The sequence below is a fragment of the Episyrphus balteatus genome, chromosome 3 (genome assembly GCF_945859705.1).
Source record: "Episyrphus balteatus chromosome 3, idEpiBalt1.1, whole genome shotgun sequence".
Taxonomy (NCBI): domain Eukaryota; kingdom Metazoa; phylum Arthropoda; class Insecta; order Diptera; family Syrphidae; genus Episyrphus; species Episyrphus balteatus.
In genome coordinates this window covers 26,531,583-26,549,727 of record NC_079136.1, presented here as the reverse complement: position 1 = coordinate 26,549,727, position 18,145 = coordinate 26,531,583, and the positions used below count along the sequence as shown (strand labels likewise).

Genomic DNA, 18,145 nt, shown 5'->3' with positions numbered 1-18,145 from the left:
AAAAGAAATAACATGTTTTTTTTTACGATTTTTGTTAATTAATTATAATGAATAACTTCTTATTTATCTTGTCACTTTTAATTTACTGACGAATTACTAGTCTAAGTCCACCAACTCACGTTGACATAGCTTCATCAAGTTCTACGTAAAGATATTTTTTTTGTGAGCAAATTTAGTCGAATCGTGACTGGGTTTCTGCGGGATTTTGTGTTTAAAAAACTATTATTTGAATTTTGTACCCTTTCAGAACCTTTCAGAATACAAAAATATGAAAAATTACCTAATAAAAAAGTCGGATTTCTTAAGAAAATAAATTTTATCTCTGTTATTTATGGAATATTCTCAACAATGTTATACCTTTTTGAAAAGAGAATTGAACACACCAACTTTTAAGATGCCGAAACATCGTAGTGCATTTTTTTTACACTACGCTTCATTGAATTAGAGTCATGTAAAATTTTGTAGTACTTAGTTGAGCAAAAAAGTAATATTTTCTTTAAAACCGATGCAGCTGAGTAAAAATTTTTGAATGCATTTGGTCGCAGGTTCCGTAACAAAAGAATAAAATGAGAAAAATTAAGATTTGTAGTCACGGCACCACCGGCGGATCCAGGGGGGGGGGGGGGGGGGGGGCACGGGGGCACGTGCCCCCCCCCCCCCCAGAACTGGTTCATACTTAAAGCAAATCAAATTATACGAGTTGTTAAAATATATGAATTATAACAGAAAGAACTTGAGTGAAACTCTTGTCTATTTCTGGCTGAAAATGCGAATTTTATTGTTTGTTGCTCCACCTCACAAATAAATAAATCACTATTTTTTTTTTCGATTTAAAGAAATAATAAATTTTCTAAGTGTTTTTTTTAACTTCAAAGTGATTTTGGTGAAAAATTTTGATATGGACACCGACAATTAAGGTATGAATTGTATTCTAAAAAAAAATTTAATTGTATATGCAACTCTATTTTTTCATACGAAGGGGTTGAAATAGGGTAGAGTTGCTAGTAGCCGGCCCCTTAAGGATTTTGTCTCATAAAATTTTTTTTGATTGTTAATAAGTTATAACATTGAATGATTCAAAAATGTACATATTTTCCCCCATTTTTTAAACTTTTATCAATAAAAGGGGGCCGAATACAGGAAACTCTTGAATTTCAAAGCTTTTTTTTGTGTTCTATCACCGGCCCCCCCAAAATTCACATTTTTTCCTATTTAAAACCTATTTTATTTAAAGAATAATATATATTTAAAAGAAAAACAATATTTCAAAGCATTAGCTCTGAAATTGTTTCCACAAAACACTAATTACGATAGTAGGTTTCGGCAGTAAAATTACAAAAAAACTATACCCGATTGGATCACTTCACAAAAAGTTATTTTTTCTAAGAAAACTGAATAACAAGAATAATAAGAATAATGTAATTTTAGGAGAGACATTTCAAAGAACAGCATAAGAGCAAAAATTTGGAATAAATCCTACTAAATCACTAGTTATAACGATTTTTCTAAAAGGTGGCCGGCTACTGGAGAGGGAACTAGGCAACTCTACCCTACACACTTAAAAAATTTTTTTTACATTAGTGTTTTTAAAATAGCGCAACCCGCCACAACATTGCATAACCTTGATATTATTGAACTGCTGGATATGTAAAACAATCTTGCATTTCAAGAATTTGCCCAAGTTTGCACCCCTGAAAATAAAGACCCCTTGAAAAAAGCGACCCTTACTTATAGACTTTTATAAATATTATGTTATTGAGAAAATTTCTCCAGGGATACCTTTATCCTTATATGTATGTAAAGAAATAGTGTTCCAAATTTCAAAAGAATCGGTGCAGTAGTTTTGAAGTTATGAGGGGCACCGGCTTGAAAACATTAGTTGTGGGGAGAACGATTTAAAATTTTGAACCCTGGACTAAAACGTTCGTAAGCGAAGTATTAAAATACTCATAACTTGGTCAATTTGGCTCCAATAGACCTACGATTTGAACACAATATTCTTGAGGTATAAAAAATTTTATTGCAAATAAAAACCCAGGAAAAAAGTACCTATGTTTCATTTTTTTTTTACTCTTAGGAACTTTAATATTTTTTATTAGAATGAAGTCTTTAGTATTTGATTAAAAACTAGGTCATTAAAAAATGGTATAAATATGTCCATAATATTGCAAAATTTTATACAAAATCAATTAAAAAAGAAAACATTTTTTTTCTACATTTCATCTTTAAAACTTAATTTCTCAAAAACTATTTAATGAAACAACTTGACTCAAAAAATAAAATAAATAACTAACTATAAGAAAAGTTAAAGCACAGGGTTGTACGTGCATTTTATGATTTTTAATATTTTTTTTTTCTACGGGCTAATCGGGAGGTAAATGGGTAAGCACTTAAGTGGCTTTTACTTTACCAAGAAAATGAAAATTTTTCCTTCCGAATAACTTTTTTGTCATTTGGTACCTATTTGACTAAAAAACAGCACTGTGCGTCGTTAAAATTCGTTGCTTGTCAGTCAGTCGTATGATACTTCACTTTATTTCTAACTGTTATCGCTGATTTTTTTGCCAATCCGTCCCTTGTGCACCCCCCAGAAAAAAATCCTGGATCCGCCCTTGCACGGCACATACAAAACCGTCACACGCTTTCCATTTTTTCGACTTTTATTCAAATGCCCATAACTCACAAAATATATGGCTGCGATTTTTTTTTATTATTTTTCTGATAACTGTCACCACCTACCCTATCTTCCGTTTTCGTTTCGACGTTAACTTTTGGGACACCCTGTATAAAACTATTTTGGTTCAGAAATCCTCAAAGCATTTGGTAATATTTTTTCTGATAGAAAATAAAAAAATTGAAAAATCGAGGTAAAATGTATGATTTAGGTACTGACAAAAATTTGATCGTCAATAAGATTTCACTTCACAAAGTCTTTAAAAAAAAAATAAAAGATATAATAATATCACCATTATTATATTTATGATGAGTAATCATAATCACTTTCCGAAATGTTTAGTTTCATTTTAAAGAAGTAAGAAAGAAAATACTTAAAATAATAAAAAAGAAAAAAAAAATATCATAACAATAAACTGAAACTTTAAATTTAGGAATACGTCCTTGATTTTCAATACAAAAATAATTAAATTTCAATAAATTTTGTATTAGACTTAAAAATTTATACAATCAAAGTATTAAATTTAAATAAAATTTTGGTGTTGTTTTTAACTTTTGCATGTCTTATAGACAAATAAGATGTAAAGTGCAAAATCTTGTGTTCACGGTGGCGTATACGTACTTTTTTTTTACATATAAGGCATTTTGGGCAATTTTGGGACTTATTTCATTTTAAATTAATAAACATCACTTTAGCCATAATCAAAGAATTGTTTAATCTATTTCAGCATAACGATTGAACAAATTATTTTGAGAACTTTCACTAAAACATTAATAATAGCTGTGTTTTATTTTTCTCGTGATCCAGATCAGATCATTGTTTTTATTAGCTTTACAACAAAAGCACGATTTTTTTTTGTTATCGTTTTGCAAAAAAGTACAATGATCTGTTTCTGGATCACGAGGAATATAAAACACAGCTTATATTAATTTTAATTATTAACTCAATGTAACATAAAATCTAATGGTTTTTGAGTAATTAAAGTGTTAATTTTAATAAATAGGCCAAAATAATAATACATTTTTTTTTTTTCGAATTTAAGCTTTTTTCATTTTTTGCATTTTCCGAGAATATGTAATTTGGTATACTAATGTTAATTTATGTTTACACCATCAGCAAGAAGAGATTTGAACGAACAAATTACCCACCGATTTTTTGAAAAAAACTGATATTTTGACACGTGAATTTTCGATTGAAAATTAGGCTGTTTTTTTGATATTAAGTCAAAATAAGGTTAAAAAATTAATATTTTAAATCAAATAAATTACTGTGTATTTGAGACATAATAAGGTAGGTTTTCACCAAATTTTGTAGAAAAAAACATCTTTTTGAAAAAATAAAAAACCAAAAACTTGGTTTTTTGAATTTTTCATATAAATTTTGAGGTTATGTGAAAAAATTGTAAATGCCTAAGTTGTAGATCTTTTTATTACCTACAACTACATACAACTTTTTTCCATAGAACTTGTAGTTTTGCCGGAAATCGAGATATACCATTTTTTACCATTAAAAACTCAACCCACCCACTTCCTGAACTCGGCTCGCTCGTAATTTATTTTTCCTTTAATTTTTATCATATCACCTCCTTTTCCAATGGGTTTCATCCTATTATGATTTTTTCTTACTTTTTAATGTTTTTGAAGGCTTCGGCACTGGTCTAAAAGAAGTACAATGTAGAAATAAGTAAAATGATGATTTTAAACAAAGCGCTAAATGCTTTTTCAACAAACCATCATTAATGGTTAGTTTTTCTAACTATGTACAGTATGTACACCTTTTAAATTAATATTTAATTGAATTTAACATTAAAAAATAATAACAAAATAAGAAGTTCCATGTCTCATAGCAATAACATGTAAAAGAGACGAATCGTTGGTTCACTGTGGTGTATACGTACTTTTTTTAAACGGTTTTTTATTTTTATTTTATGTCTTGGAGTTTCTTAACAAATCAAGCTTGAATATGTTTTATATTTTATAATCTCTTAAAAACTAAAAAAATCATAATGTATTAAGTATTTAATATTTTTACCAAAATGCCTACTCCTGTTTTATATACGTTTTCATTGCAGTTTAACTACCTACATTTCTGATAACCATAAAATTAAATTAGATCCCACTACGTAGATAAAAAATAAATCGATTGGATGGACATGCACTCTCTATAAACTTAAATTAAATACAAACTAATTCCATTGATAAACTTCCCTTGAATGCAATTATTAAATGCCCTTCAGCAAAATTGGTATTCAATTTGGAACTCTGGCACAGTGGAGTGGCTATTGATTTTGAAGAACATGTCCATTACATCCTCTTAAATTGTTTTAAGTTTTTTTTTTTTTTTTTCATTTTCATTTTCTTCTTATATTTAGCTTTCCGTTTGGTTTATTTTCTTGATATAATGCAGAACCTACATATAAGTGTTCAACAGCTTTGTAAATTCACATAGTAGATGCATCAGCATCTCATGTCAAGCTCTTCTCTCACCCGGTCTTTTTTTAGTTAGATTGTGTATAATTTCCCCAACTTCACCTACCGGGCGCAACCACTAAACATTGTGTCAGGGCTGCGCTTTATATTTTTAACCTCTTGACACTGAAATAGCTTTATCTAGCTGCTATGTTGATAATATTATGTCTGTCTATAGCTATATAAGCATTTAAGTGGGGGTGGTTTGGTTTTGTCAGAAGTTTAGATATAAACTATATCAAAGTGCCTTAAGACCCCCTCTTATTCAACCTCTTTTGAATTCAATTATGCTCTCAACTAACGAAATGCACATTCTTCTTCGTTGCACTAGTCCCTGACCCTAGCGAATGAAATGTAAACAGCTTTTGAGAGAGTTTAACAGAAGAGTATACATTTCTCTTAGAAAATAGAGTTTGGTTTGTGTTATCAGTGGAGAAAAAGTTAAAAAAGTTTAAGAGAAAATATTTATGTTAAATAAATGAAGGTTCATTTAAATTTGTATGACGTATCTAATAAAATCCTTAAAACGATTAAAGTGAATACTTAAGTTTACCAAAAGATTTCTTCATAAAATTTTCAACAACTTGATATTGAAAAGCTTTTATAATGTGCCTAAGAACCATTGTTTCGAATTCAATAGAATTAAATTGCTTTCTTAATATTTCATATCAATATAAAAAAAAGTTCAAATCGAAAATTAAAGATATGAGTATGCACATAAAAATGTAGTTATCCGAAAGGTTAAATTTTTAAACTTTAAGTTTCTCGTTTAAAGACTTTAATGTGAGACTTTAATTGAATGTAGAATTGCGAAGCAAAATGTATGTACCTCTACGTCATTATAATACATATCATTATCATACATACCATCTTCGTCTTATAATTGAATCCTTACAAGACATGGAAGATTTTCAGAATTTTAATGGAATTTAATGTTTATTTAAATTAACAAAGTTTTTTGTTTACCGTCACAAAAGAGACGTCCAAATTCCGCTTGCTATAATTTGGGAGGGCTTAACTCATTTGTACGCTAAACCATTTTGTTGTTCACCTAAAAAATGCTTTGCGAAGATAATAAGTTTTAAATAATACATCACTGAAAAATAATACTAAATTAATTAATTTTAATTAACTCAGCGGTTTTGCTTCTATAATGCATTACAGAAGCTATAGTATCATCAATAGAGGTTTACAGAAGCAAAATTGTTGCTTGGTTGTAAAATTCTTCTACAATTGTTTCTACAATCTTGAAGAGCTTTACAGAATAATTGAATTTCTTAGTGTTATCTAAGTAGTACTTTGAAGTCAAACGATATTTCCTTTGCCGCCGCCGTGGGAAACAAAGAGGTTAAGTCATAAATTATAGTTCGCCAGAAAATGCGATTGCAGTTTGAGTATTGTATGAAAATCAATGAGTTTTTGAGCACTGATCCGATCATTTTTATAAAAAAGTGTTGCTCTAAATTTATGTTTTTAATACCAAATGAAAGAGAATAAAAAGGTTTTTCTTATTTGATCAAAACCCTAAACGTGCAATTTTGTGAGTTAACCCCTTTGTACCCGACTGCGGCAAAGAATTTAGAATTGGAACTTGGGCTTTATAAGCGGACTAGAATTATTTCTCACACCTACACTGAGGGAAAAATAAATTGAAGTTGAAACATCTTTGTTTCAAAGATGAACTACTTTGATTTATGTGACTTTAAGATACGAAACCATACAAAATTAACGTTTTTTCCACGTTGATTTTAAAATGTTCACCTTCAAATCATTCCGAATAATAGTTAAATCAATGTGTTTTTATTTTAAGTTGTTTTATGGTGGCTTTTCCCTCAGTGTACGTTTATTCTCTGACAAATAAGAGTCCTCATAATTTTGCCACTCTGTGATTTGATTTTTTTTTAGTTTGTTATGGGACATGGGATTTATAACTACTTTTTCGAAATGTGCTTGTCACGTTGTGTTATATGCCCTAGGTCCCACATAACTAGAATATTTAAAATTTACAAAACACCTTGAATCTAATCTAGTTTCTTTAAACAAAGCTATAATTTTTGATACTAACAAATGAAAGAAATATTTATCACGGGTGGACCCGTTTCGGGTGAAACAGGATATATCCTTGCATTATTTTGATTTGCTTTGAACTCATAACCTTACGTATTTATGTATAATGTGAAATAAAGTTTTCATTACAGGAATACAAAAAGTTGCTTTAGCGATGGAGAGAAAATTTAAAAAAAAACACACTGCTTTGTGCAGTTTGTGAAACTTAAAATCGTTTCGGATGTCACAAACGTGGCCAAGAAAATACTTTCTGCATTAATGGTACTTGATGGTCATTCCTAAAAAAGTGAGTATAACAACACCGGCACAAAAAAAAAAGAAAAGTAGAGCGTGAACAATTAACTCAATTAACTAGACCCATAGATACGGTGACCATATTTCTGGAAGCGAAACCCGGGACATAAAAAATTCGTTGGATCGTTTTGAAAATATTGATTTTTCAAAACAATAATAATTAGATTTTTTTAAATGAGTTTTCATAATTTTTCCTTATTCGAGATATCAAGATTTCCTAAACGATTTTATGGGAGCGTTTTTGTTAAAATCATCTAGGTAACGAAATTCTTACCTGTGCTAGAATATATGTAGAGTTTTCAATCGTTTGTCAATCCCATTTATTTGTCCAGGCAATTTTTCTTGCAGCAACAGTTTTTTGACTTTGCAGTCTTAGAAAAATGTTCGTTTTGCTTCAGAAGCGTACTAGGCTTATTGCTTTATCCGAAAAATTAGAAAAAAATTAATTTCCAATCACTGTTTTCTTGTTTTCCGTATAAAGTATTTAAAATATTAATACGAAAATCAGAGAATGTGCAAATACGGGACAATCACGGGACAAATTAAAAAAACCGGACACTTATACGTCCCGGGATTCTTAAATAAAAACCCGGGACAAGCTGTAGAAATACGGGACAGTCCCGGGTAAACCGGGACAGATGGTCACCCTACCCATAGGTTTATGTAATTCGATGCACTGAATCCGAATCTGAGCCCGTTTGTCCCGTGAAGGTCTAGATTTTGAACAGCGAACAATCCCCCAAAAATAGGTTTTTTTTGGTAATTTGCACTTTAATTAAAACCAGGACCTGATGGGGCTACAGGATCTCGGATTCAGCGCAAAGTTCGTAACACACTCCATTTTTTTTTGTGTGCCGGTGTTATTGAACAGGGCTTCTTAAACCTTGAATAGAATGGGCTATAGCGGAATCGGTTGTTTTAGGGTGAAGAAGATTCAACTTTTTCAGCGACAGGCTGTGGTTTTGACCATGGAAAAACACATCTTCAAAACGATGGAAGTTTTGCCTATTGCCTATTATTAGCTTTATTATTATACCTAGTTGAAATAGCTAATGTAAGGTCAAATTGTCAAAATTGTAAAAAATGTGCGTATTTAAAAAAAAATATTTACCATTGTTTTTTTTTTTTATTTGCAAAAAAAATTTTATTTTCAATGCATTTTTTTTTCATTTTTTCACATTGAGGAACTGCTAGGTTATTTAAGTGTAGGTACCATATTGAGGAGGAGTTATGAAAGTTTGAAACGGAATTTGCGGAATAAACGGGGTTTTAAAAAGCGGACTTTCCAGAGACGGGATTTTGATTAAACAGAATTATTAGATTTAAAAAAAAAAACAGTACATACTTTAGAAATCTGATTTTAAACATTTTTTTTTCGGGATTTCAGAGAACAGGGTATTGAAAATCGGGATTCCGATACGCTCCCATTATTTATAGAGTACGAAGGACACTTTATATAAGCTAGTAAAGAGTTTGCAGTAAGCTCCTTAACGAGAAGATTAAAATTGTCAAGAGAGATAACAATAGGAGTGTCATTGACGACAAGTGTTGAAACCGAAGTTCACGTAGAGTTTAAATTGTTTTTTTTATATATGACCAAAAATGTTTACTTCCTGTAGGAATTTGTAATATTTTTTGTTATGGCTTTTCATGGAACGGGGCAAAAGCAAAATAATTTGTAAACTACTTTTACGCTTTTAAATATGAAATCTTCATTATGCAACAAAGTTGAACTTTTAATAACACATACGTTAAAATTCTTTAATCCTTTATCTCCATGGTTTTGATCCTTACGATAGAATTATTTGTGTTTACCATGCTTATTAAAAAAGTTTGTCATACTAAACACATTGCTGCAGTTTGTTCTTCAATTACTGGAATAACTTTTACAGTTTTTAATTCCCTGTTTACATTTTTTAATTGAATTGAGGTATAACAAATAAGAGTTATTCTATGTCCTTCATTGTAATTACTGGCTATTAAGAATTCCCTTGTTGCATATTTCCTTCAATAAAAAATAATAAAAATTGATAGAGTACACTTGTTAAGTTTACAAAATGTAAACATTACCTTTAGATATAGAAAAAAAAAAAATAGATAGTATTTACCTGATATCAAGGTGAAAAATGCCATAGTTAGCACAAGGCTAACACAAGTCCGTTTTGTAACATATTCACGAATATCGCGAGCGCTATTGGCTCGCATAGCGGTTTCATAACTCAGTACTTGATGCATTTTTAAGATGCGGCGTGACTTCTATTGATCTGAAAAATAATAAAAATACAAAAACTATAGGTATAGATTTTTAAAATAAAAACGATAGGATATAATTTTTTTTAAATTAAACTTAAATATTTAAAAGGGTTCTTTGGAACTATTTGGTAAAATTGCTGGGTGCTATTACACTTGATTTAATTTATTATTAAATTAAAATAAATCCATTTCAATGCAAACTTTGTGGTTAAGCAAACACGAACATCAATAAAAAAAATATTATTTACACAGAACCTATGAGTACTTAGTGTATAGTTGCTAGAAAAAACACATGATTTTTTTTTGCATTCTCTGAATGTTTGCCATTCCTTCATAAAGCTCTTGAACCTATAAAAACCCTCCCACATCAACATCAACAACATTTTCAAGTTAATTGTATTTTTATTAACAAGAAGCTACTTGGAATATTTGGAATGTAAGAGTGTTGTTACTTGAACGGGGTAGCTCTTCGAAGCAGCTATAGCTACTATATTCTCCTCCTAATTAGCTAAATGGCATAAAAATGTACGCTTATGAACGAACGGAACGACCCCTAAAGCTTTTTTTTTTTGAATATTTAAAAATTATATATTTTTTTTTTACTGTTCTTGAACATGAACAACAAGTATACATATACAAAACTGTATACAAGGACAAGTTTGTGTTCATTGAGAATAAGAGTATAAACGAGACACACGTTTTTGCCAACCTCTATTGGAGGCTGATTATGAATTTTTGTTTTGGAGTATAGTTCTTTTTTTTTTTTAATTTTAATAGCTTCATGTAAAATGGTTGCTAGGCTCTAACATTGTTGCCATATAAGAAATTTAAGTGTAAAGGCTTAAAAACTTTGTAAATTCTTTGGAAGTTTACAAAAGAAATTAATTGATTTTACAACCAAATTCTAAATTTTCGAACAAAATTTTGTAAGATTCGTTAGTTAAATTATCGCAAAATTAGTTTCCACTTTTTTTCAAAAATGGTTAAGGGGCAAGGTGCGAACAGTGAGACAGTGCAAACAGTGAGACAATCTATTTTTCTCTTTTCTGAAAATAAGCACAGTAACGCTAGTTTGGGTCAAAACGTTTATTTGCCCGCCTGCGTCTTTTAATTCGTCCCGACTAAATTAAAGCTGTCCATTTTCCTACACCGTAAAATATCACAAAAAATCAGGTGAAATTAGTTTTTGGAGTATTTTTCCGAAAAATGACAAAAAGTAAGCAGTGAGACATAGATTTTTAAAAAGCAAACAGTGAGACATAGATTTAAAAAAATCTATTATTTTAGCATGACTTCAATATGATTTCGTAGTGTTTTTTCTTTCGTTTTTTTTTGGCTTTTTGTAATTTTTTTTTTTTTTTTTTGAAAAAATGATTTAAAGTAACATAAATTAACTTGTTATATAGGTACTTGTCAATTACCTAATTATTTTAATTTAATTAATTTTTTTTCACCTAAGAATGTCTCACTGATCGCACCCCTTGCAAACAGTGAGACGTTTTGACTTTTTCTAGATTTTAGTCCAATGTGATGCTCTCATGCATTCTTTAACTACAAGTTTTTTTTGCAACATTAAGATAAAATATGTCTTAAACTGACTTCAAAGTTTCGTTAAGCTATCTTGAAAACATTCTAAGATATACCAATTTAAAAAAAGGGTGTCTCACTTTCCGCATTTCTCCCCTACTGAAGTTAAGGCTCAAGTTTAATAAAGTTAAGGCTTGATAGTAAATTATTGAAACTTAAATAGATAGACTTAGAGCCCGCAGCAAATTTTGGGTGTGAGTGATCATAAAGTAGAATAAAAAAAACGAGAATAATACAACTTTCTCTTTGCTTAACACTGTTATAGTTATAGCTTTTTGACCTTTTTTAAGAGCCAGTAAAAAAATATATCGATTATAGTCTACTTGGATGTGCTGAATTCAGTGGTAGCAAACGTTTTAGAAACTTTTATCAGGTTTTCGAAATAAAAATACTGAGAATTTTGTAGGTTTAAAATTCCTCGTTTTTAGTAGTTTTTTTTTGTCAAAATTCCATCAGAGAGAGGAAATCTATAACGACCTTATTAGATTTTGGTTAGGTCACTAGATTGAGCATATACCCGAATAAACTAGAATCAATATGTCTCCGCCCTTTTACAGAATCGAACTGACACAGTGTTTTGAATATATTGGTCCAAGACTTTTTTTGAGGACTTTCTGCTTGCAAGATGAATTCAAAGAATGCTAAAATCAGTTTTCTATTAAATTTTTTGAAAGGTACATACATAATTCTTTTTATCAGTGGTGGAGCAGTCCTTTCTCATAACCAGGTCTACGGTACACGGCCGACGCAGGTTTTTAAAGGCACCATCTGGCTGCAAGGTGCATTCAAAAAAACCCAAAAAAACGACTTTCCAAATAATTGTAATAGCATAATCTAACTTTTCTTCCCAAAGTTAGAGCAGTCTCCTTTCATTTCAAACATGAAAGCCGAAGACGCGTTTTACAATGGGCAATTTTATAGTGGAGCTAAAATATAGCAATCTGAAAATTAGGCTTAAAGTTACACAAAAAATGTTTCTGTCGAGATATTCAGCCCTATTCTGAATAAAAACTCTCGAAAAAGTGTGTGAATTGATCTTGAATTTGTTTGATTCACAACCATTAAACAATATAGAGTAGGATCTATCAAACAAATAAGATTTTATCCATCTCACAAAGCATTCACTAAATCTCAATTTTTTTAATTTGAAAAGCTTTACTGAAATCAGTAAACACACAATCTATTTGTCAATACAATTTTCAGCCAATTCTAATAAAAAAGAGTTACTGTTGATCGACCTTTTATAAGACCATGTTGTTGAGGAGCAATAAAAGATTTAACATAAAAACATAACCATTCACAAATAATTGCCTCAAAAAGCTTAGGTATCACAGATAGTCTGGCAATAGGCCTATAATTTTCAACTTAAAACATTTGACAAAACTCCTCAAAAACAAAAGGAAAATTCTAAAAGAAGTCATTTTTAGGAGGCTTTAGAATTTCTTTTACGAAAATGTAATCATTCCTGCCAGCTATAGGTAGTCTTAGCAGCTCTGATCTACTATACCAAAGGGGGAACCTGAAATAACACATCCAAGTCAAATTTTTTGTGCTTCAGCAACACACAGTGTCTGCACTTCTTCAGCTGCACTATTCCAGATATAGGTAAAAAAATACCGGAAAAAACTTACGTGACTTGGATTAACATTCAAATTTTCAATATTCAACTGAAAGATTAACCTGATGCTAAATCTGCGTTTTATCGGTTATTCCCATAAAAAAGGCCAGGCTATGTCAATTAGAAATTCCAATTAAGGATGGGTAGCATCGTTTTCATACTTTAATATTCTTTAACGTTAATTGTTTCTGGAATGGTTAACAGAGCACCCGGTACGCAAGTCTGTGTATGACATTCACTTTTGGTCTTATTACATCAGTTTGATTTTAGTTATTAGACCCATTGCTGGAAAACCATTGATATGTAAAGATGCTGAAGAAAATTAAGCTGATGGACCCTGCGTTCTGAAATTTCTTAGAAGACTTCATGATAAAATTGTCAAGCTTTTACATTTGAATATCATTTCACAAGTCTTGAATTTAACAATTCGACTGTTAACAGTCAAATATTTCTTCAGTGCCATAGCAAGGAAATAATAATAGCTACATTTATCTTCTTTGAAGACTTGTAGCAACTATATAATTCGCAGTTGCTCTATGCAGCTCGGATTATATGGAGTCTCGATTTATTCGGGAAAATATGCGTCAAGACAAGGTGTAATGGTCATCTTCTGATGAGCCCAACCATTACATCGGGGCGAAACGCATATATGAACACTTTTATGCTGGTTTTTATATTTTTTATATTTTCATGATTTTAAATCATATTTATTAAAAATAAACGGTGTTCAGGAAAAAACAATTCGACTGTTAACAGTCAAATATTTCTTGAATTTAACTTTTCTTGGTTTATTCTTGGTACACTAAATACTCATTTCGGAAAATCTATTTGCAAAGTTAGTTTGAAACTGTGCATTTTAAAAATTTAGTCAAAAAAAAGTTACAAAAAGTTGGTAACCCTGGTTCTTATTTTTTCAAGTAATGCATCAGAATAAACGTTGAACATGAACTCTAAGTCAACAACCAAGAGTTATTTTTGGAAGTGGAACTGTTTCCTCATCATACCCTCCATATCTTCGTTCATTCAGCTGTAGGTACACATGCAAAACCCCCTTTAAAGGACAAGATTGGGAGCAAAAATTTATTGAGTGGTTACGTTGCCACTTAAGAGTAACCATGAATTGGGGTGTACATACCTGTGCACAACCGGGTGACATTGAAAGCTTAAAAAATAAATATACAGAGAGAAATCAGCTTCAGCTTCTTGCAGGAGGGAACTGTTTTCTTCTTTTTTTAAATTTTGTATTCTGTAATAGGTGATGTTGATGATGTTGCTACATTCTTTTGGGGCATGACATGTGAAGAGCTCTTGAGCGTTCATCCCTCGTGAGCAATGCATACATACATTATGAGAGAATGGTTCAGTTCATATGTGCTGCTGCTATACAAATGAGTGAGGAAATGATTTAACAAAATAAAGTAAAAAAAAAAAAAAAAACTGTGCTATATGTTTGTAGGTAAGGTAATGTACATTGCATTAAAGGGGGAAGAAAAAGAGGACTTGAGTTCTTCGCTCCCGATCCTATAATAATATATGTAAGGATGTATATAACGTTGAGGTTAAGTATGAAACAAAATACCGTGAATTTGCATTAACAAATACAAAAAAAAATACAACTTTTGTTATATATTCATTAGGGATCATAGCTGTTTTAGTTGAGGGACTTTTTAAGCTTCACAAAAAAAAAGGGAAGATACAAAAGTTGATACGTTTGTCTTTACCGATTTGTCCCCTATTATACTTGTTTCAATGTTCGGGTCAAGAATGTAAGGTTTTAATACGAGTCTATATAAAAAAAAAACTTAGGTTCTTTGACATTTAATACTCAATGGATATACTCTTTGATGTTCATTCAACCCTCAGAGGTTTTGTATTTTTTTTTTTCTGTATTTTGTTATAAAAGGTATAATATATCAAACGCAAGTTTATCTATAGTCAAACACAATAAAAAAAAGTGAGGTACTATTCGATAGAATAGAATAATTCAACTCAATTCACAATGTTCTTGGTTTCCCAAAGGTTAATCTACTTAAATGACATTCTAGATGTAATTGTATTCAACGAGTTCTATGGTTAGTTTTGGTTCTTTGAACAAATTGTCGGTATTGTTCTTTGATATTAATGATTTTATTGATTTCAGATTACGAATGGATTCGGTTTTTATTTTCAACGATTTTTTTTTGTATAAAACTTCACAGTTTAAATGTCCTGTTTAGCTTTATGTTGATACCTGTCTTATTGATGCACGTTTTCTTGGTCCAAACTATTAAGTCTACTTGCCAAAATAAAAATATTGATTCCTGGATGATATTTTTCTTAAACTATTTTATCTTGCATTCTGAAATATTTCTGAATTATCCACCCACAATTTTTTTTCGTGGTTTTTATCTGTGCAAAGTGATAGCAATCATTTATAGAGACAGCTTTTATTTCCGAAGAAGGTAAATAATAAAATTAATTTTTATTACGGAGAATCTGAAAATAATGGCTGTTTGATGAGATATTTATATTATTTTTTTATTGGTTTTTACCGTCTGTGTGGCTGATATTATTACCAAAGCATTAAATTCATCTTTTATTTTCATTTTGAATATTATCCTTATTTTGGTTTGAAATGGCAGAAGTTTTTGGGGAAGTTACAAAAAAAAAACCTTATCTATAAAAACTATGCATTAAATAAGAAATAATATGAATTCGAACAAACAAAAATATATAAAATTATCTAATGTGGAAACTTCCTGCACTCATTTCAATTTAATGTTTTTATTTAAACAAACTTTAATATTAATTTTATTATTTAACTTTATTTATTTAAATGTAGAATTTAAAAATAAAAGAATAATAAATGCACTTTTAAAACTACGAAGAAAAAGTTAAATTAAAAAAATAAATAAATCAAGTAAATTAAAAAAATAAATAAATCAAGTATTATAAAAAATACAAAGTTACACATACGCCACAGTGACCCACAGTTAGGACGCAAACAAAATAATTAAAACAAATTTATAGCTGACTTAATAATACCACCAGTTCAATTTTGGTGACCATTCAATAAATGTCAAAATTTTCCATATGGGATGCTGAGATTTCGGAGCTATTAAATAAATTAACGTAAGTGAACATGGGTAAAGTATTTTTATCCATAAGCCCATGCAGAAAACAAATCATAAAACAAAATGGCGGAATATGGTGAAACTTTTTATTTTCTTAACTGATATAGGAAAAAAGTTTGCGAAAATTATGTAGTACTAAGTTTTTAGGTACCAAAAGGGTTAATATTACTTTTTTGTTAATTTTTCTTTCTAAGCTTTCGTGAAAAAACACTTTGAACTCTCACCTTAAATAATAAAAATAAGAAAAAGAAAATTGCTTAATTGAAAAGAAATATTCTATCAATTAAGTTAATACCTTTATATTTAAAGCAAAAAAAAAAAACACAGGAAATCCACCTCATAAAAAACACCTTTAAACAAAATCGCAGAAAAAATAGTCAATTCGGCAAGCACTTACTTTTGACTAAGTATAAAATTAACGGATTGACATGGTGTAGAAAATATGGTTGTCACATGTAGTCCAGTGCATTTATAATTTAACCCAGCAGTCACCTTAAAATCTACAACTCTGCTTTACAACTTTTTTTTTGTATCGATGTATTTATTTATAGCTATACAAAAAAAGTTGTATAGCAGAGTTATCGAAAATTTTAAGGTGAACAATATTTTCTCGGAAGGTTTTTGCATAATTTTGGTAAAAGGTGCTCTTTTTCGTTTTTTTTTTTTTACTTTTTTGGCTTGTAACTTTCTTAATATTGAGAACATCGAAAAATTGTTCTTAACATAAAAGACGTTAAATTTAATTGTCTACATTTTTTGCTTAACAAACTTTTACCTTGGATGAACAGAAGTCGATATATTTTATAAAAACTAAAATTCAAGATGGCGGCCAAAAGGCGAATTTCACCTTTGATTTGGCTATTCAAAGCTTAAAGAGATTCTAATAAAACCGTGTTTTTAGTTTTTCTAAAAAAAAAAAGAATAAAGGAAACATGTGTATTTCCGTATTTGCGCCAAATTTGCCTTTTCTACTGCTTTTATTAAAATAAAGTTAGTTGGTCTTGGTTTTCCTTTGTTAATTGAAACAAAAAGTTAAATTTTAATTTGTACATAATGCATATTTCACTTCAAGGAAATAGTTTAAGTGTTGTACTGAACAAACTAAACTTATTTATTTTAAAAGCCTCAAAGGGAACAATTAAACAAGTTTCAAAATAAAAACAAGTCTAAAAAAAAAAAAAACAAAAATAAAATATCTACACTTGTACTTTAGTGAGAGTCAAGGTTTTCTTTTATTTAAATTTGTTTTTGCGTTTCATATATAAGAACTGCAATTTACCTCTTGTCAATGCCAAACGTAACAATTTCTCTGAATCCTCTCAAGGACAAACTCAAACTAAACGCCTACAATCTTTTGTTTTTGTTTTCTATTTTTTATCATTTTTTTTCCTTTCGATTAATAGCTTTTAACGTGTGGGCCAACGATTTAGCTTCGATTGCTTTCTCTTTTGGCTTTGCTTTGAGTTGGCTTCGTCGTGGGTAGATTGCTTTTGAATGGATTGCATATTATTTATAATGCATCCTCAGGGTCTCTTTTATCTGGGTAGAAGCTGTGGCTGATGCATAAACATCTGCAGGCAGATCATCAGCTGTTTGTAGTATAAGTTTGCCTATGGCTTTAGACAGGAAGTGGGTAAAAAACATCCTTTTTCTTTGTTTAAAAATATTTTTAGAGTAGAACGACGACAGGTTTATAAGTTGATAGTTGTTGTCTACATGCAAAAGGACTCATATCTAGATTGCATATATGCATGCATGAATACACCGATAACATATATACAAAGTGTGTTGATATGCATTTTATTGTGCACAGGCAAAGTTTAAAATTAAACTTTTTCCTTTTGCAAGAAAAATGATTGATTGATAAAATAGAAAATTTTTGCGTTTAAATTTTTAAAATAGAACACAATCCATCACGAATGGTTTTTGCTCACACACTGGTCGATATGTTGTGTTTGCATCGTGCTGAAATGAATTAAAATTTTCATTCTTATATAGGTACTATGGCATCTGAGTTGAGTAGCAATGATTGAGTTGAAAATCAATTTTGTTGTATATTTATATTTAAATT

General features: G+C 29.9%; 2 protein-coding genes across 2 annotated transcripts in view; one reads left to right on the top strand and one right to left on the bottom strand.

Moving 5' to 3' along the window:
* LOC129913715 (transient receptor potential protein) overlaps positions 1–18,145 on the top strand; it is a 67,202-nt gene that overhangs the window by 7,521 nt on the left and 41,536 nt on the right. The gene's annotated exons all lie outside the window — the stretch shown is intronic.
* Positions 1–18,145, bottom strand: part of LOC129913714 (uncharacterized) — a 30,291-nt gene that overhangs the window by 1,375 nt on the left and 10,771 nt on the right. The window contains exon 2 of the mRNA XM_055992520.1: positions 9,612–9,767. Within this exon, the coding sequence (XP_055848495.1) occupies positions 9,612–9,738 (127 nt within the window). The 5' untranslated portion in view covers positions 9,739–9,767. The remainder of the gene's footprint in view (positions 1–9,611; positions 9,768–18,145) is intronic.